This window comes from Phodopus roborovskii, unplaced genomic scaffold (genome assembly GCF_943737965.1).
Source record: "Phodopus roborovskii unplaced genomic scaffold, PHOROB, whole genome shotgun sequence".
In the NCBI taxonomy this organism is placed as follows: domain Eukaryota; kingdom Metazoa; phylum Chordata; class Mammalia; order Rodentia; family Cricetidae; genus Phodopus; species Phodopus roborovskii.
In genome coordinates this window covers 25,702-46,224 of record NW_026126931.1, presented here as the reverse complement: position 1 = coordinate 46,224, position 20,523 = coordinate 25,702, and the positions used below count along the sequence as shown (strand labels likewise).

General features: G+C 39.8%; 1 gene segment (V, D, J or C); it reads right to left on the bottom strand.

The window, feature by feature from the left end:
• Nucleotides 1-3,931: 3,931 nt before the first annotated feature.
• On the bottom strand, nucleotides 3,932-4,602 carry LOC127214662 (T cell receptor alpha variable 22-like). The segment is given in 2 exon segments: nucleotides 3,932-4,353; nucleotides 4,526-4,602. Coding segments are annotated over 2 exon segments (474 nt in total).
• Between the last annotated feature and the right edge of the window lie 15,921 nt (nucleotides 4,603-20,523).

Sequence of the window (20,523 nt, the reverse complement as noted above, 5' to 3'; positions counted from 1 at the left end):
TCCCAGTTTCATACCATATCTGCAGGGCCTGCTGCTCCTGTCTGCTTCTGTTCCATAGGAACTCCCCCAAAACTTTCAGACGACTCAGCTTCCCTCTTTCCTGTGGATCATCATAACATCCCCTCTAGTCCATCCCCTTTCCTTCATGTCACCCTCCAATACATAAAAACACTTGCTACCCCAGTGACTACACTGGCAGGGACTCATGTAAGTCATTCACACTGTTTTCCATGTTCTCCATTACAATCTCTCCATTCTCATGCTCATCCTGATAACAGCTTGCTTACATATCCCTTTCTCAAATTCATTCACTGGACACTGCAGCTTTTGGTTCAGAACCAGGATCCCTAGCCCTTCCATCCCCATCTCTCCACATAATTCTTTGCCTTACAGCAAGCTACTTCAAGATACTCTCTTCACAACACACCCTCAACTTCTTGTGGACCCCACCTTTGGTTTGAACAGGATCTCCTTAACATATTACTGAAGCTGCTCTCAGCCTTTTATTCTCACCTACAACTGTTACTTTCTACCACACGGTGGCCCATAGAAGCACTCCCTACCAGGCATTAAGAACCACACTTAACTAAGATCCAGAGAGTTCAACAGAAACCAAGAAAGAAAACACACACTAAATGAAAGCACTACCAGAAACCAAAACATAGAAACACCATCATCCCAACATCTGACACCTTCACAAAAACACAATCTTTAATAGCCAAGACAGTATGTGTTCACAACAACCCAGTAACCCACAGCAATTGACCTTGAAACTGCAAGAGAACTGAACTAGAAAATAAGGACATCAAAGTAGATGTTATGAATTTTCCCAAGGACAATAAAGAGGATATAACTAAATCCCTTAATGAAATTCTTGAAAACACAAACAGTGGAATAAAATGAAGAAAACAGCTCAAGACATGTTTGTAGAAATAGAATCTCTAAAGAAAACATGAAGTGAAATGATGTAAAGCTGGAAAAGAAAAATCTAGGGTCAAAATAAAGCCTCAAGTTAGGCTCTACTAACAGAGCAGAAGACACAGAAGAGGGAACTTCAGTCACTGAAGACACGATAAAAGAAATGGACACCCCAGTCAAACAAAATCCTAAGTTTACAAAAATCCTGAGACAAAATATCCAGGAAATTGGGGACACTGTGAAAAGACTGAATATACAAGTGACATGGAAAGAGAAGAAACAGAAGTCAAAGTCACAGAAGATATTTTCAACAAAACCATAGAGAAAAATGTCTATATTCTAAACAAGAAGTTACCTATCAGGGTACAAGAAGCATACAGAACACCAAATAAACAGGACCAGAAAAGAAATTCTCTGGTAAAGCTTAATAATCAAGGCAATGACTTTACAGAACAAAGAGAGAATACTTAAAACTGAATGGAAAAAAGATAAAGTAACACATGAAGGCAAACACAATATATCAATAACGGACACCTCAATAGAGAATATAAAGGCCAGAAGAGCCTGGACAGATGTCACACAGACTTTGACAGAAAGATGCCAGCCTATACTACTAAATTAGGAAAACTATTAATCACAGGTGTTGAAGAGACTAAAACATTCCAAGATAAATCAAATTCAACCAATATTTGCTTACCAATCCAGTTCTATGAAAAGATGATAGGGGGAATTCTGAAGATATTAATTAACCACACACAGGAAAAGCATGAAAAAAAAAAAATTCCAGACAAGCAAATCAAAAGAGGATGGAAATTCCATAGCAACAAATAAAAGAAATCAATGAGCACTGCTCTGTGATCACTCTCAAAATTAATGGTTTAAATTCCCTGATTGGAAGAGACTAACAGAGTAGGTTAAAAGCAGGATCCATGCATATCAAAACCAACTTGAAGTGTACAATTTCACAGAAATTATACAACTCATTACTAACTTCAATTCCCAATCATTCCACAAAACAGAAGCTGACAACCACTGTCTAATTCTTTCTACATGAACCTAGTTATGCTGATATCTGAACTACACAAAGATCCAACAAAGAAAATTACAGACCAGCTGTTGTCAACATAGATGAAAAAATTTTCAAACATACTTGAAAACTGAAACAAGACATATTAAAAAAGAAAACTATTTGGAAAAAAAGAAAATATTCAAGAATTTGAAAGTGGAGGAAAAAGAGAAGAAAATTAAGGTTCATTTGACTCTTTGAATTAAGAGGCAGAAAATGGAAATGACACATTAAGAAGAGAGAATGAACAGCTTGTCAGGACATTATTGATGACCAGAAACAATTATTTTCACGAAAGGAATTATTTTGATTGGGAACAAGAGAAGACAGTGACAACCGATTACAGTTGTCTAAAAGGAACTGGCAACATGTTCACTATCTGAATGGAATTCAGAACTTTAGCAGAAGCTAATGAGAAAACTGAAGTTCTGAATCAATAGATGAGAGAAAAATCTGGAAAAGTCAGTACAGGAAACAGAGATGATGAATGATTGTAACAGGATAAAGGTATTGTGAATCAGGCAGATACTACTGTGGGCCAGTTTTAAAAAGAGAAAGGGCATTGTCAACTTTATGTGAAAAATCTCGCAGACCTTCTCAACGTCTGGGATGAAGAGAATATCCTGTCATGAAGGCTGCCGATACAAATGTGGAAGAATGGAAGGTGCTTTTCTCATTTGATACATTCTTTTATACTTTATATTTGAATTAAATTATATTTTCATTGATCTTAAGGATTTACAACAGAAAATAAAACAGGTTTTTTATTTTATTTTATATTATGTCTAGAAAACGTCTAAAATTATTATCCATAGGCCTCAAGTTCATTTGATTATTAAACAAGCACTTTCATGTCCAGATTAATCAGGAGATGATTAGAAAAATGGCGTATATCAAGATAAGTCAGAAAGACTTTTCAGAGTATCCTCTTTCTGTGCCTAATTACAATATTCCAACCTCACCTAAATCCTTACCACACACTATCCAGAAGCTAGGATTATGATGGTTGCTATTTGTGAACTCTCTGAGATGACTGAATGAGTAATTCATATTGTAGAAGCTGTCACTGTAGTGTCACCACTTCTATCCATGCTCACATAAATCTTACAGACAACTAGGAATTGTTTATTATCAGGGAAGCCCAGATAATCTATATTTGAAACAAATATAGTAGCAATGGGGATGAAGCTGAATGAATCACAAGGGGTCAGTTATTTGAGAAGCTCTAGAATGTAAATGTTTTAGCTAATTGAGTTGCTGTTGTAACCACTTAGTTGCTGTTTCAACCTGAAAACAGCAATGGGAAGACAGACAGTTCCTGAATGAAGGAGCTTAGCTGCTTTCCAGTTCCATGCAGAGACAAGTGCCATGCCAGAGCCTTTCAAATGTGGAATATAAGCTACCATCCCTTGAGAATTAGCACTACTTTGAGCTTGTTTAATTATTATATAATGAATTGTCCCCTTTTGTGTGACTTTTAAGAAGTTTCCAGTGTTTTTGAAAGCAATATTTTAATGAGAATTTGTGCATGTTTATTACATTGTAGGTATGTATTTTGTAGAATCAATTTGCTGTATGGGTTATTGTGATCCAAATCACAAAGACATCTCTCTAGTTTGTAAAGTATCATTTGGGTCTCATAATTTGTTATGTAAAATATTGGTTGTGCATTGAATAAATGAATATATTTTTAATATCAAGACATTATTGAAGTCATGTTGTGATTTAAGATTCTTTTGTCTTGACTTTGTACAACATAATTTATTATATCTTCAAAATTAATTATTTAATCAAATTCATGTTGAGCAGATGAGCTGGAAGCATTTGTTAAAATAAAGTGTAGATTTTACTCATTTCAGAGCATTTATTTCAGAGCATTTATCCTTGTACAAGTCAGTATTATATCAGTTGAAGTATGAATTTGTGTTGTGGTAATTTTGTGTTTCCTCACACCTTCCCGATAATTGGTGGAGATCTGATAAAGCCACAGCTGTGCAAAAGCCTCCTGCAGAGTCTTCCTGTGTTAGGGTGGTAGCTGCACACCCAGATGCACTTTGGGGCCAGTCTGCAGGCTTGTTGGAAACACTGTGCATCAGCAGCACAGAGGTAGGTGCCTGAGTCCTCCAGCTGGGCATCCCTGATGTGCAGGGTGCTGTTTCGCTCCTTAGAGTCAAATGTTGCAGTTAATCTCCCATTCTTCTTTATTCCTTGAACCAGGTAAAAAAGATTGTTGAGGCTGCCCATGGGATTCTGTCGGAACCACTGCACATTTTTCATGGTTGTAGAAAACTTGCATGTCAGAGCATAACTGGATCCTTCATGGAGACTCAGGGCTGAAGGACTTTGCTCCACTTCAACTCCTCTCACCACTGCTTGGAATCAGAAAAGCAAACCAGAATCATGAGGGGTTTTCACCCACACCTGTCAAATATCCCAGGAGACACCTTGAGGATGACTGCCCAGGAGCTCTAGGTTGGCTAATCCTCTCCACCCTGACATCTCTGGAGAATCCCAAAAGCAATGTAGGAGAGCACAACTCACAGCAAATCTGCACACACAGAATCCCCAGCACAGCTCCCAGCTTCCTCTCCATGGCCCCTGTCCAGTTGCTGGGATGTCCTCTCCAGCTGTGATGGTGCCAAGTCTTGTGCCCAGCACACTTGTGCTTACACACATCAGGCTCTCTCTGAATCACCCAACTTCCTCATTCATCTGAAAAAGAAGCCCCACCCACTTCCTTATGACTCTGCATGGCAATCTCTCCCAAGCTATGACAGACAATGATGAGGACCCAGGGGCACTGTGTTTTTAATGTAATATTTCTTATAAGGAGAGTTTGGGGGGGGGGGAAATGTCTGAGGATGGGGAATCCATTAATGCAGAATGCTAGTGTGAAAATTTACAGCTCTAGTCGGTTAAAAATGTCTTACAGAATCCTAGCATGATTCTTTGACTAATTTTTGTCTTGGAAGTTTTATTTATACAACATATTCTGATCATTATTTCCCCCTTCCTCCACCACCTCCAAAAACTCCCACACCTTCTAAATCACCCAACTCCACATTCTTTCTTTTTCTCCCTCTTTAAGTCAAACACAGAGGCAAACAAACAAAACCAGAAAAGACAAAGCACCAAAAAGAACACCCAGACCATACAATATGATACAAAACATCATGGAGTTCATTCTGTATTGTCCACCTATGTGTGGCCATGGGGTCCACCTTAACATGTGGTTAATACACTCAGTGAGAGAGTCCTAGCAGATTTCTTAAGTACACAATGTAAAAGATCAGCATGTAATGTGCTCTACAGAATAAAATGAATTTCTTGATATCATCAGACCTGTGCATAGAAAATGTTTCCAATGACAGTTTTGTTGATTGTAACAAAAACGAGACATGCCTGTCTTTCTGCCCTCATGTAATTTCCATCTCATGTCTTCTGCATAGCTCTTTTTCACCATTGGATAGGAAAGCACATTGAGTCTGACCAGGCTGTGAATGTCTGTCTAAGTTCAGTGAGGCCTGATTCCTTCTGTTTTCATACTTATTATATCTTAGCATTTCTAAAAAAAAAGTTATTCTTTTGGTTTCTGGTTTAGAGTATTCTCTCTTTCTCTCTTTCCCGCTCTCCCTCCCTCCCTCCCTCTCTCCTTCCTTCCTCCCCCTTCCTGTCTCCCTCCCTCCCTCCCTGTCTCTCTCTTTCTCTCTCTCTCTCTGTGTATGTGTGTGTGTATGTGTCTGTGTGTATAGTAAAGGGTATTAAGTGTGTTGGAATATTTCTATTTCTTTGAATTTAGGAACTTTCCAACAAAATTTTAAAAAAGAGAGCATTGGAGATGTTTTCTATTGTGTATCCATTCTCACAATGCCCAGCGAGATTTTATTTTGTTCAGAGAATTGTTAAAATTGATTGATACACACATGGAATCCAGCAAACAGAACCTAGAAGTCTGTGGTTTTCAACAGAATGATTGAGAGGTAAAGATCTGGGTGATCCCCACATCATCATCCCCACTTCTTTCTTTGTGAGTGGATTGCCCTGTGTCCCTATTTCTCCTCAGATCTTCAAAGCTCTAGGCAACTTAAGGACAGTAATTTCTAGGAATCATGCACTGCCCCCTAGTGGACTGACACAACCAAAAAAGTGACCTCAGGCCATTTCAACAGTCTCACTAAACCATCCCCTTTCACTCCATCATTTCCTGGTAAAGGAAATGGAGATGTCAGAAGACAAGATGGAGTTCTGAATAGAAGAACTAAAAATGACTAAAAGATAAATCTAAAAATGTTCATCATCTTTAGAAATTAGGAAAATGAATATTAAAACAAGTTTGAGATTTCATTTCGCCCTACCCAGAGTATCTAAAATGAGTAAAACAACTGGTGTTGGTTGTGGGGAAAAAGGAACTCACATTCACTGTTGGGTGCAATGGAAATTGATGGAGGTACTCTGGAAATCAGTGTGGAGAATCCTCAAAACCTAAAGATAAATCTACCACATCACCCAGCTCTGCCACTTAGTGTAGTATGTTTAAGAACTCTACATCTGCAAACTTGTTTATTTCATTGATGCTCTGTTCACAGTCACTAGGAAGTGGAATTTCCTTATATTCCTTATGGGGTTTCTCTTATTCTAAAGAAACTTAAATGAAATCGAGAACCAGTTTATGTTTGCAAAAGGCACCATCACACTACTAGAACTCTCTTTCACTTGAAGTGAAAGGTAATGACTGGCACATAAATAAGAGTGAGCTGTGGAAATATATGTCATAAAATAGAAAAAATAGACAAGTTTAATTTGTGTTATCCATATGCTCACTGGAGCACGGTCAATCTCGCAGCATCCAGCCTCTGAAGGAAAGCTGAGTCCTTCCTCACCCTCATCTCCCCATCCCAGCAGAAACTATAACTGTGAGGAGCTACAGTTTTACAACCCTATTACATTTTTAAAGAGTTTTCTTCAATGGCTGCCTGTCTAGGCAGGTTTGGTAGGTTGGCTGTAGGAAGGTGGAAATAATATAGAAGATTTATAGTTCGCTCATTCTCAACTGTGAGGCTGTAGTCATTGATTCTACTGCAAAAGAAGCTTCCTTGCCCATTACAGTTCATAGTAATACTGACAATGAACATCTACATGGCTTCTAGTGGGAGCACAGACCACAGACATCAACACAGGCCTTGGCTTTAGAATCGTCAGTGTGTACCATCATGGCCTTGGTAATAGAACAGGATATGTACCTCAACATGGCCTCTAGCTAGAGCACAAACCATGAACATCCACATGGCCTCTTGCAGCATCACAGACCACAGGCATTAACAAGGTCTCAGATGTCAGGCCAGTGTGCAGACATCTATTTGTCTGTGGTAAAACATCAAAATAGTCTCAGTTGGCAGCACACACCATGGATAAAAATGTGGCCTCCAGTGATGGCATGGACCACAGATATCACCATGATTCTAGGACTACAGGCATCAACATGGACTCCAGTAGCATCATGGATCACAGATACCAACATGGCTTCTGGCAGTAGTGCAGACCACAGACATCCACATGGACTATGGACATCAACATGGCTTGAGGAAACAGCATAGATCACTGACACTGACAGGGCCTCTGGAGGCAGCACAGAGGCCTTTCAAAGTGATTCAATAAGGAAAACAAACTGACCTCCTTCTCAAACTTCCTGTCTTGCCCATAGGTATAGAGATAGCTCAGTAGGACATGGCTTTCTGGGGACAGAGCCTACTCAAATGTCATGTCTTTGCACAGCACCCTGTAGGCCCTACTAGGTAAGGACACGCAAACTTCTCCAATATTTTTTCACTGACAAATCTGTAGTACCACTTCTTTCCACCACATACTTATTTCACTTTCTAGCCACACCCCAATCACATATTTGTGTGGTGACATTTTGTGTATATGATTTATGTATGATTTTGCAAACAAAGTTTGCCTGAAGATAAGAATGCAAAATTAGCCACACTATTTGCCATAGACGACAGACAATTTTGGTACAAACAGCTTTACATGTACATTGTCCAGGGTCATGATGCTCTTCAATCTGGGCAGGGCATCTGGGACAGAATCCTTGAGAGCTGCAGATGGCTACATTTCTCCTTGTCTTCAGTGGCAGACACCCTGAGGTTTCACAGGATGCAACTGTTGTGCTTGCAGCCTACATGTAGCCTTGTGGTCCAAGATCCCCTTCTCCCAACAGGGTGAACAGAAGCTCTGTGCTGTGGGCAAGTCTGCAGTCCACGGGTGGGCCTTATTCAGTAGTGGCATGGTCTTTATCTGCAGTGACCACACTCTCCCATACCCTTCACCACAATATTTCCAGTTTTGCCATTCTTTGTAACACTCGCTGCTGCCCTCTATCATATTTCCATCAAATTCCCCAAGTACAATTTTTAAAACAATCTTCTCATGTGACCTGATTTTTATCACTTCCTCCAGGATATACTGCAGGCTCGGCAGACTCCTCTTCTGCTAAGTCTGCCCTCAGAGCGTCTATGTATCTTTCAAGCATGTTGGAGCTTTTCTGCAGTAAAGCAGATGCCAGAAGCCACCACCATCTCTGACATTTCTGATAGGTATAATTTTTTAAAAATATTTAATCTAGGGGTTGGAGGGGATACCTGCACAACAAGGGCTCCCTCACACCCTGGATTAGGCATTAACATTGTCCAAATACCTTTTTCACAGAGATTCTTTATTGATCTAGGAAGAAATGTTAAAGTAAATGCTTTGTAACTACGGCAGAAAACAACAGTAAATGACCTTGCAGGTGTAATCTTTAAGAAAAGAAAGAGCGGACATCTGTTTAAAGGAACTAGGATGATGTTGTAAACAAAATAGGGAATGAGGGAGAAACGGAAGGGGTACTTGTCCAAGAGGGACAAAGGACTGCCTCTGAATAGAGAGAAAAAAGACATGGCACATAGGCAAGCAGTGGTTTACAAAAATAAAGAGGGAAAATCTGTGTTAGAATGACATGATTAATTTTAATTGGCAAATCAACTGGATGAGCCAAAGAGGGCTTTGATTGCTGGACTTCAGTAGTTAGTGTCAGGAGGAGAAGGTGGGCAAATATGGGAATAGTCCTTAGTGGCTAGCTTTAGGAAAGTAAACTAAAGGTTTATTTTTAGCAAACCAGAGGGAATGGGAGAAAATGGCAAGTCTGAACAGAGCCACATACTAGAGCGGGCTAGTGACATTTCAGAGCTAGAGAGACAGGGTAGAAGTTAAGAACAGGGACTTGCATGGGACATGATGGTGCATGCCTTTGATCTCATCACTTAGGAGGAAGAAGCAGGAGGAGCCCAGAGCCTCCTAGAGGAGATGCAGGAACATTCTCTTCTCTTATTGCTATGCTAATGACACTGCACCACCCACAGTCCTGGCCCCCAGGAAGATATTATAGAAAACTGTTGTTTGTATTAAATGGTTTTTATAAATTGTGCAATAGTAATCTAATAAATATATTAAGTACTATTACTAAATGGTAGGAGCCTTTCCATCATGAATATTCTCTACCATTGACACAGATATATCTTTGGAGTGAGTGGGTTCAACTAAATGGCACCTGACAGTCAACTAGGTCTCGACATATAATCAGTTATTCTCATTATTACTCAAAGTGCTCTAGAATTTGTATGTTTTAGAATAAGAATTGAAAGAAGTTTTAGACAACCCACCTATGTAACAAAACACAGGAAATTCATGTTCTGGACAGTAGAAAATATATATAATTGTCTCCAGCCATGGTCCCAAGTTAGTGAGCACACACCAGGTGCCTGGGCAGTGTGCACTTGCTGCACAGAAGTGTGTGGCCGAGTGACCAGGATGGGCAGCTGTGATGTTTAGGGAGAGATGTTTGTTTTTCTTATTCAGTACGACAATGAGTCCTTATTCTTCTTTTAAATCCACATTTGAAAGGACATTTATAAGCAGCTTGAGACCTTCCCCAGGCTCTTGTTCATATCAGGGGCAGTTATAGTTGGCAGTGTCTCTATAGGTGCAATTGATAAAGGTTCCCTCCTGGAAACTCAGGAGACAAGTCTGATGCTCCAACTGTGCAAAAAAAGAAACAACAGGAAATACAGCATGTTTCCCTTACCCACATTCCTTTTCTTCACATAGTGATTTCAGGCAATGTGGATGAACCAGTCTGCTCTTCAGACTGATCATGAATATTGCCAAAAATTTCATGTTTCCAAAAGCTCTCATTCACAGTTCAGCTGCAGCCACAACCACTGTAAAAAGGTCCAGTCAGTGTCATCATAGCTCTCCCTGGGGACTGTGGACTTCAGCAGGGCAAGAAACTTCAGTGGTCAGCTCACCTTCTCTGTCTTCACAGCATTGCAGGTTCTTCAGTTGTCTGCTGACCAAAGTCAAACCATCACTAAGATTGCAGCAACAGAGATGTTCTGCCACCTGGTGGACAAATTCTCAAATAAATTACTTGCAAATCAACTCAGGATCACATCGACGAGAAATCATAATTCATGGAAAACCATGATGGTGAAATCTATAGAGACAGCTGAACCAAGCTCAGGGAAACTGACAAACACTAGCCTGAAAGTTGTGGATCCTCCATGGTACTGATCCAGGACCTCTAAAGGCAGGCAAGAATTGTGTAGTATGGTCTGTTTGGGAGGACCCTGGCAGTGGAAACATGATCTTTCCTGGTGCAAGAGCTGGCTTTTTGGACCATATTCCATATTTTGGGATGTCTTGTTCAGCCTTCATGCTGTGGGGGAGGGGCTTGGTCCTGCCTCAACTTAGTGGTTCAGACTTTGTTTACTTCTCATGAAAGTGATTACCCTTTCAGAGGGATGGCTGTGGTAGGGTGAGTTGGGTAGTTGGCAGGGAGCAAATTGATGGATAGGATATAAGAAAATAGATAAAATTAGAAAAATTATCACCATGTTTATGTTATCTTACTGTCAGACCTCTGAGGATAAATTAACATACATAAGTCAGCAAATATATTTCAACACATAAAGTGAATAAAGGAAGTAACCACCTCTTAGATGAGAAGAGGACCTTTGTGCAAATCCCAAATACATTCATGATAAAAATCATGGAGGCTCTAGGGACATAGAGTACTTACTTCAACATTATAAAGTCACAGCAACATCATGCCAAATAAAGAAATTGCAAAGCAGTTACACAAAACCAGGACCAAGTGAAGGATATCCACACTTTCTATACCTAGTCTATATAGTACTTTAACTATTAGCTAGAGAACTAAGACATATGAAAGAGGTAAAGGGGATAAAATTTAAAAGGGAGAAGTCAAAATGTCTTAATTACAGATGATATGATTATAAACAACTGAAACTAAAATTTATCAGAAATTCCTTACTATGATAAATAAATTAATAGATGTGGAAGTCTGCAAACTTAACTCACAAATGTTGGTGGCCTACCTATATACAAATGACATACATGCTGACAGAGATATCAGGGGAAACAATTCTACTCACAATCGGCTTATAAAAGTATAATAAGACAATTTAGATTATGATACTGTAAAAGCATACTATGAAAAAAAACAGTGATGAAGTACCCTAGAACAATCTTAAATACATGCTAGATCTGTGAAACTGATGTTCTCAGGGACTTTCAATATTTAAATGCATGGCAATTTTAGCTTTGTAGATAAGTAGGAAATATAAAAGGTCAGCTTTGCTAAATTAATAGTACTGGTGCAATGAATGGTGAATTAGAAAACATTAGTATAATAAATATTCCCATTTATTTGGAACTTAATAGTCTGACTATAAGGTACTATTATGAGCAAAAGATAATTTTTAAAGTAGAAAATCAAGAAGAAACAGAGATAAATGTAAAAAGGAAAAAAAGGGAGGAATGTGATGTTAGGGAAAAATATGTAATATCAGATACAAAAATTAAAAATACTTCAAAAGAGTTATGTAAGCAGTGAGGTTGGTAAAGTAGGTATTACAACATTTTTTTCAGTGTCCAGAAACTTTGTAATTGATAATCAAAGAGGCCTCAGGGCAGTAGGAGAAGGATGGAACATCAGAGCATGTTCTGAGAATAGGGCAAGTATTCTGGTTAGCTTTCTTTTTTTTATTATTTATTTTATATGACCAAGTCCATTAAAATGAAAACAAACATTTATAGACAATATTTGGAAATTTGGGCGTGGTTCTTTCCAAACTACTTCCTGCTGGTAAGGGGCACTGTCATGTGGGATTTGAAGATTAAGAAATCCTGGCTGTAGTCTGTAAGGCTGGTTTGTCCAGCTGTTTTGAATGTAGGATCACCTGGTACTCTGTTTCAGGAGGTCTGGCGTGATCAAACCACATTAGTCTGGAAGGAATCCACATCTTTTCATTTTCTGTGGAAACAAAAATAGAAACCATTTTCCCCAGTAACTTGTCCTTGAACTTAAATTTTGGAGTCAAAGCATCTTTTAATTTAATTTATTATTTTACATGTTGATCCCAATTCCCACTCCCTCCCTCCCTCCCTTCCTCCTTCTCTTCCTCCATCCCTCCTCCCTCCCTTTTACCCTCTCTGCACTCTCATATGCACTCTAACCACCCTCCCCTCCCATCCCCCACCCGAATTCCTTATGTAGGGGAATGCCATCCAGCTGGGGTCATGTAGGTCTGACAGGTCATGTGAAGTAGGGACTAGGGCTTCTCTCCTGTCTCTAGATTAAGGCAGTTATCCCTCCATGGGAGATGTGTTCCCAAAGACCTTTTGTGCACCAGGGATACATCCTGGCTCCAATGTCTGAGGTCCCTTAAAATGCTCAGTCCTTCTGGCTGAGACCCATATTCAGGGGGCCTGAGTCAGTCCCATGCTGTCTTCCCAGCTATCAGTCTGGGGGCCCTTTAGCTCCTCCTTGTTCAGGTAAGCTGTCTCTATGTGTTTCTGCCCCCTGGCCTTGTCCTCTCCATCTGCATCTGAGTTCTACTTCAACTCAGTGTTTATGTATGGGTGTTTGCTCCTGTTTCCAACAGGCATTAGTTGAGGGCTCCATGGATAAGCTAGTTGTTGATCTCATTCTCCAGGAAGGGCATTTATGGTAGTGTTTCCACAGAAGCTCAGATTGTTAGTTCACAGCAGTCTTGTAGTTATCTAGACCTTACTTTGTGTTCAATTTTATCTTCAAACCAATATTGGCTCCCTATTTTATGTTCTCCCTCCCTCCCTCCCCTCCCTCTCTCTTTCCTGTCTTCTATTCCTAACCAGGCTCAATATTCATGGTCACACATGTTTTCCTTTCCTGCCCCTCTTTTTCGGCTATGTCTCTCTGCTACCCCACCCCCACTTCCCCTGAGCTCTGGGGACCTTGTCCCTTACCAGTTCTGTGAGGGACTTTATGTGAATCTCTTAGAATACACCTTGTATCCTAGTTCCTCTGGTGGTGTGAATTATAGGCTGGTGATCTTTTGCTCTAGGTCTAAAACCCATAGATGAGTGAGTACATACTGTGTTCCTATTTTTGTGACTGGATTATCTCATTCAGGATGGTTTCTTCAAGTGCCATCCACTTGCCTGCGAATTTCAAGATTCCATTGTTTTTTTTTTTTTCTGCAGAGTAGTATTCCATTGTGTAGATGTCCCACATCTTCATTAACCATTCTTCAATTGAGGGGCATCTAGGTTGCTTCCAGGTTCTTGCTATTACAAATAGTGCTGCTATGAACATAGTTGAACAGATGTCTTTGTTGCATGGATGTGAATCCTTTGGGTATATGCCTAAGAGGGAGATTGCCGTGTCATGTGGTAAACTAATTCCCATTTTCCTGAGGAACCGCCATAGTGATCTCCAAAATGGCTGTATGAGTTTGCACTCCCACCAGCAGTGGAGGAGTGTTCCCCTTTCTCCACATCCTCTCCAACATGAGTCATCATTGGTGTTTCTAATTTTAGCCATTCTGGCAGGAGTAAGATGGTATCTCAAAGTTGTTTTAATTTGCATTTCCCTGATAGCTCAGGATGTGGAGCATTTTCTTAAGTGTCTTTCAGCCTTTTTGATTTCCTATATTGAGGATTCTTTCTTAAGTTCTGTGCCCCATTTTTAAATAGGGTTATTTGGTGTTTTGTTGACTAGTTTCTCGAGTTCTTTGTATATTTTGGAGATCAGCCCTTTGTTGGATATAGGGTTGGTGAAAATCTTTTCCCTGTCTGTGGGCTGACGTTTGGTCTTGTCCACTGTGTCCTTTACCTTACAGAAGCTTCTAAGTTTGAAGAGGTCCCATTTATTAATTGTTTCTCTCAGTGTCTGTGCCCTTGGAGTTATATTCAGGAAGCGGTCTCCTATGCCAATTTGTTCAAGGGTACCTCCTACTTTCTCTTCTAAGAAGTTCATTGTGGCTAGATTGATGTTGAGGTCTTTGATCCACTTGTACTTGAGTTTTGTGCATGGTGACAGACATAGGTCTATCTGCAGACTTCTACACACCCTCATCCAATAGTGCCAGCACTATTTGTTGAAGATGCTGTCGTCGCCCCATTGTATAATTTTAGCTGTTTTGTCAAAACTCAGGTATTCATAGGTGTGTGGGTTAATTTCAGGATTTTCTATTCGATTCCATTGGTCTACCTGTCTATTTTTATGTCAATACCAGGTTGTTTTCAGAACTATAGCTCTGTAGTAGAGCTTAAAGTCAGGAATGGTGATGCCTCCTGACTTGTATAGGGTTGTTTTTGGCTATCCTGGGTCTTTTGTTTTTCCATATAAAGTTGATTATTATCCTTTCAAGGTCGGTGAAGAATTGTGGTAAGATTTTAATGGGGATTGCATTGAATCTGTAGATTGCATTTGGCAAGTTTGCCATTTTTACTATGTTCATCCTGCCTATACAAGAGCACGGGAGTTCTTTCCATTTTCTGGTATCTTCTTTAATTTCTATCTTTAGAGCCACAAAGTTCTTTATATAGGTCTTTTACCTGTTTGGTAAGCATTACACCAAAATACATTCTGTTCCTTTTGGCTATTGTAAAGAGTGATGTTCCTCTGATTTCTTTCTCTGTCTCTTTGACATCCGAAAAAAGTAGTGCTACTGATTTTTTTTTTTTGATTTTATCTTGTATCCTGCTAGTTTGCTGAAGGTGTTTAACAGCTGTAGGAGTTCCCTGATAGAGTTTATTTGGTCGCTGATATAAACTATCATATCTTCCTCAAATACAGACAGTTTGAGTTCTTCCTTTCCAATTTGGATCCCCTTGATCTCCTTTTGTTGTCTTATAGCATTAGCTAGAACTTCTAGTACTATATTGAAGAGATATGGAGAGAGAGGGCACCCTTGTCTTGTTCCTGATTTTAGAGGAATTGGCATAAGTTTCTCTCCATTCATTTTGATGTTGACAGTTGCTTTGCTGTATATTGCTCTTGTTATGTTTAGGTATGTTCCTGTTATCCCTGACCTCTCCAAGACCTTCATCGTGAAAGGGTGTTGAATTTTGTGGAAGGCTTTTTCCGCATCTGGGGAGATAATCATATGGTTTTCTTTTTCTGTTTGTTTATATGGTGGATCATGTTGATACATTTTCATATGTTGAACCATCCCTACATTCCAGGGATGAAGCCTACTTGGTCATGGTGGATGATTTCTCTGATGTATTCTTTTTTTTTCCATTTTTTTATTTTATATAATTTTATATACCAAAGTCCAATTAAATGAAAACAAACATTTATACAAAATATTTGGGAATTTGGGCGTCGTTCTTTCCAAGCTACTTCCTGCTGGTAAGGGGCGCTGTCTTGGGGGGATTCGAAGAAGATTCAGATATCCTGGCTATAGTCTGTAGGGCTGGTTTGTCCAGCTGTTTTGGAATGTAGGATCAGCTTGTACTCTGTTTCAGACGGTCTGGCGTGATCAAACCTCATTAGTCTGGAAGGAATCCACATCTTTTCATTTTCTGTGGAAATAAAAATAGAAATCCTTTTCCCCAGTAACTTGTCCTTCAACTTAAATTTTGGAGTCAAAGCATTTTTTTAATTTAATTTATTATTTTACATGTCGATCCCAGTTCCCACTCCCTCCATCCTTCCGTCCCTCCCCCCAACTCTCCCTCCCTCCTTCCCTCCCTTTTACCCTCTCTGCCCTCTCACATGCACTCTAAACACCCTCCCCTCCTATCCCCCCACCCCAATTCCATGTGTAGAGGAATGCCATCCAGTTGGGGTCATGTAGATCTGACAGGTCCTGTGAAGTAGGGACTAGGGCTTGTCTCCTGTCTCTAGATTAAGGCAGTTATCCCTCCATGGGGGATATGTTTGCAAAGTCCTTTTGTACACCAGGCATACATCCTGGCTCCACTGTCTGAGGTCCCTTAGACTGCTCAGTCCTTCTGGCTGAGACCCATATTCAGGGGGGCCTGAATCAGTCCCATGCTGGCTTCCCGGCTATCAGTCTGGGGGCCATTAGCTCCTCCTTGTTCAGGTAAGCTGTCTCTATGTGCTCTGCCCTGGGGTCTTGTCCTCTCCATCTGCATCTGGGTTCAAGTTCAACTCAGTGTTTATGTATGGGTGTTTGCTCCTATTTTCAACAGGCATTAGTTGAGGACTCCATGGAGAAGTTAGTTGTTGATCTCACTCTCCGGGAAGGGCACTTATGATAGCCTTTCCATGGAAGCTGAGATTGTTAGTTGGGAGCAGTCTTGTAGTTCTCTCGACCTTTCTTTGTGTTCAACTTTATCTTCAAACCAATATTGGCTCCCTCTTTTATGTTCTCTCTATCTATCTCTGTCTCTCTTTCCTATCTTCTATTCCTAACCAGGCTCAATCTTCCTGGTCACACAGGTTTTCCTTTCCTCCCCCTCATTTTCTCCTACTTCTCTCTCCATTCCCTGTCTTCCTCCACTTCACCTGAGCTCTGGGGACCTTGTCCCTTACCAGTTCTGTGAGGGACTTTATATGAATCTCTTAGAATACACTTTGTATCCTAGTTCGTCTGGTGATGTGAATTATAGGCAGGTGATCATTTGATCTAGGTCTAAAATCCATATATGAGTGAGTACATACTGTGTTCCTATTTTTGTGACTGGATTATCTCATTCAGGATGGTTTCTTCAAGTGCCATCCACTTGTTGTGAATTTCAAGATACCATTATTTTTTTCTGCAGAGTAGAATTCCATTGTGTAGATGTGCCACATCTTCATTAACCATTCTTCAATTGAGGGGCATCTAGGTTGCTTCCAGGTTCTTGCTATTACAAATAGTGCTGCTATGAACATAGTTGAACAGATGTCTTTGTTGCATGGATGTGAATCCTTTGGGTATATGCCTATGAGGGGGATTGCCGGGTCCTTTGGTAAACTAATTCCCATTTTCCTGAGGAACCGCCATAGTGATCTCCAAAATGGCTGTATGAGTTTGCACTCCCACCAGCAGTGGAGGAGGGTTCCCCTTTCTCCACATCCTCTCCAACATAAGTCATCACTGGTGTTTCTAATTTTAGCCATTCTGGCAGGAGTAAGATGGTATCTCAAAGTTGTTTTGATTTACATTTCCCTGATAGCTCAGGATGTGGAGCATTTTCTTAAGTGTCTTTCAGCATTTTTGATTTCCTCCATTGAGAATTCTTTCTTCAGTTCTGTACCCCATTTTTTAATAGGGTTATTTGGTGTTTTGTTGACTAGTTTCTTGAGTTCTTTGTATATTTTGGAGATCAGCCCTTTGTTGGATATAGGGTTGGTGAAAATCTTTTCCCAGTCTGTGGGTTGCCGTTTGGTCTTTTCAACTGTCTGTGTCCTTTGCCTTACAGAAGCTTCTAAGTTTGAAAAGGTCACATTAATTAATTGTTTCTTTCAGTGTCTGTGCCCCTGGAGTTATGTTCAAGAAGTGGTCTCCTATACCAATTTATTCAAGGGTACCTCCTACTTTCTCTTCTAAGAGGGTCAATGTGGCTGGATTCATGTTCAGGTCTTTGATCCACTTGTACTTGAGTTTTGTGCATGGTGACAGACATGGGTCTATCTGCAGTCTTCTACACACCCTCATCCAATTGTGCCAGCACCATTTGTTGAAGATGCTGTCTTTGCCCCATTGTATTATTTTAGCTGTTTTGTCGAAAATCAGGTGTTCACAGGTGTGTGGGTTAATATCAGGATTTTCTATTCGATTCCATTGGTCTACCTGTCTATTTTTATGCCAATATCAGGTTGTTTTCAGAACTATAGATCTATAGTAGAGCTTAAAGTCAGGAATGGTGATGCCATTTTGGTAATTAGCCTTTCAAGGTCGGTGAAGAATTGTGGTGGGATTTTAATGGGGATTGCATTGAATCTGTAGATTGCTTTTGGCAAGATTGTCATTTTTACTATGTTTATCCTACCTATCCAAGAGCATGGGAGAACTTTCCATTTTCTGGTATCTTCTTTAATTTCTTTCCTTAAAGTCACAAAGTTCTTATTATATGTCTTTTACCTGTTTGGTAAGTGTTACACCAAGATAGTTTATGTTCCTTGTAGCTATTGTAAAGGGTGATGTTTCTCTGATTTCTTTCTCTGTCACTTTGTCATCTGAAAAAACTAGGGTTACTGATTTTTTTGAGTTTATCTTGTATCCTGAAGGTGTTTATCAGCTGTAGGAGTTCCCTCTTAGAATTTATTGGGTTGCTTATGTAAACTATCTTATCTTCTGCCAATAAAGACGGTTTGAGTTCTTCCTTTCCAATTTGGATCCCCTTGATTTCCTTTTGTTGTATTATAGCATTAGCTAGAACTTCTAGATATTGAAGAGATATGGAGAGAGAGGGCAGCCTTGTCTTGTTCTTGATTTTAGAGGAATTGGCTTAAGTTTCTCTCCATTTAGTTTGATGTTGGCAGTTGATTTGCTGTCTATTGCGCTTATTATGTTTAGGTATGTTCCTGTTAACCCTGACCTCTCCAAGACCTTTATCGTGAAAGGGTGTTGAATTTTGTGGAAGGCTTTTTCCGCATCTAGGGTGATAATCATATGGTTTTTTTTCTGTTTGTTTATATGGTGGATCACATGGATATATTTTGTATGTTAAAACATCCCTACATTCCAAGGATGAAGCCTACTTGGTCATGGTGGATGATTTCTCTCATGTATTCTTGAATTCGCTTTGCCAGTATTTTATTGAGAATTTTTGCATCGATGTTCATCAGGGATATTGGTCTATAGTTTTCTTTCTTAGTTGTGTCTTTCTGAGGCTTGGGTACTAAGGATATTGTGGCCTCATAAAAAGAGTTTAGCAATGAACCTTCTGTTTCTATCTTGTGGAACAGTTTGAGGAGTACTAGTATGAGTTCTTCCTTGAATGTCTAGTAGAATTCTGCATTGCATCCATCTGGCCCTGGACGTTTTTTGATTGGAAGGCTTTCAATGACTGCTTCTATTTCATTGCGGGTTATAGGTCTATTTAAGTTGTTTGTCTTTTCTTGATTTAAATTTGGTGATTGTTATCCAGAAATTTGTCCATTTCCTTTAAATTTTCAATTTTTGTGGAATACAGATTTTCAATGTATGACCTGAAAATTGTCCGGATTTCCTCTGTGTCTGTTGTTATGTTCCCCTTTTGTTTCTGATTTTGCATGTTCTCTCTCTGCTGTTTCATTTATTTGGATAAAGGTATGCTATCTTGTTGATTTTCTCAAAAAAAAAAATCTCTTCGTTGCATTGTTTTTTCGTATTGTTTTCCTGGTTTCTATATTGTTGATTTCAGCCCTCAAGTTGATTATTTCCTGGCATCTACTCCTATGGGGTGAATTCGCTTCTCTCTGCTAAGGTTTTCAGTTGGGCTGTTAATTCTTTTATATATATATATATATATATATATATATATATATATATATATATATTTAATTTTATATAACAAAGTCCAATTAAATGAAAACAAACATTTATACACAATATTTGGGAATTTGGGCGTCGTTCTTTCCAAACTACTTCCTGCTGGTAAGGGGCACTGTCTTGGGGGATTCAAAGAAGATTCAGATATCCTAGCTGTAGTCTGTAGGGCTGTTTTGTCCAGCTGTTTGGAATGTAGGATCAGCTTGTATTCTGTTTCAGGCGGTCTGGCATGATCAAACCTCATTAGTCTGGAAGGAATCCACATCTTTTCATTTTCTGTGGAAACAAAAATAGAAATCCTTTTCCCCAGTAACTTGTCCTTCAACTTAAATTTTGGAGTCAAAGCATTTTTTTTTTAATTTATTATTTTACATGTTGATCCCAGTTCCCTCTCCCTTCCTCCCTCCCTCCCTCCCCCCCAGCCCTCCCTCCCTCCTTCCCTCCCTTTTACCCTCTCTGCCCTCTCACATGCACTCTAAACACCCTCCCCTCCCAACCCCCCACCACAATACCATATGTAGGGGAATGCCATCCAGTTGGGGTCATGTAGATCTGACAGGTCCTGTGAAGTAGGGACTAGGGCTTCTCTCCTATCTCTAGAATAAGGCAGTTATCCCTCCATGGGGGATATGTTGCAAAGTCCTTTTGTGCACCAGGGTACATCCTGGCTCCACTGTCTGAGGTCTCTTAGACTGCTCAGACTTTCTGGCTGAGACCCATATT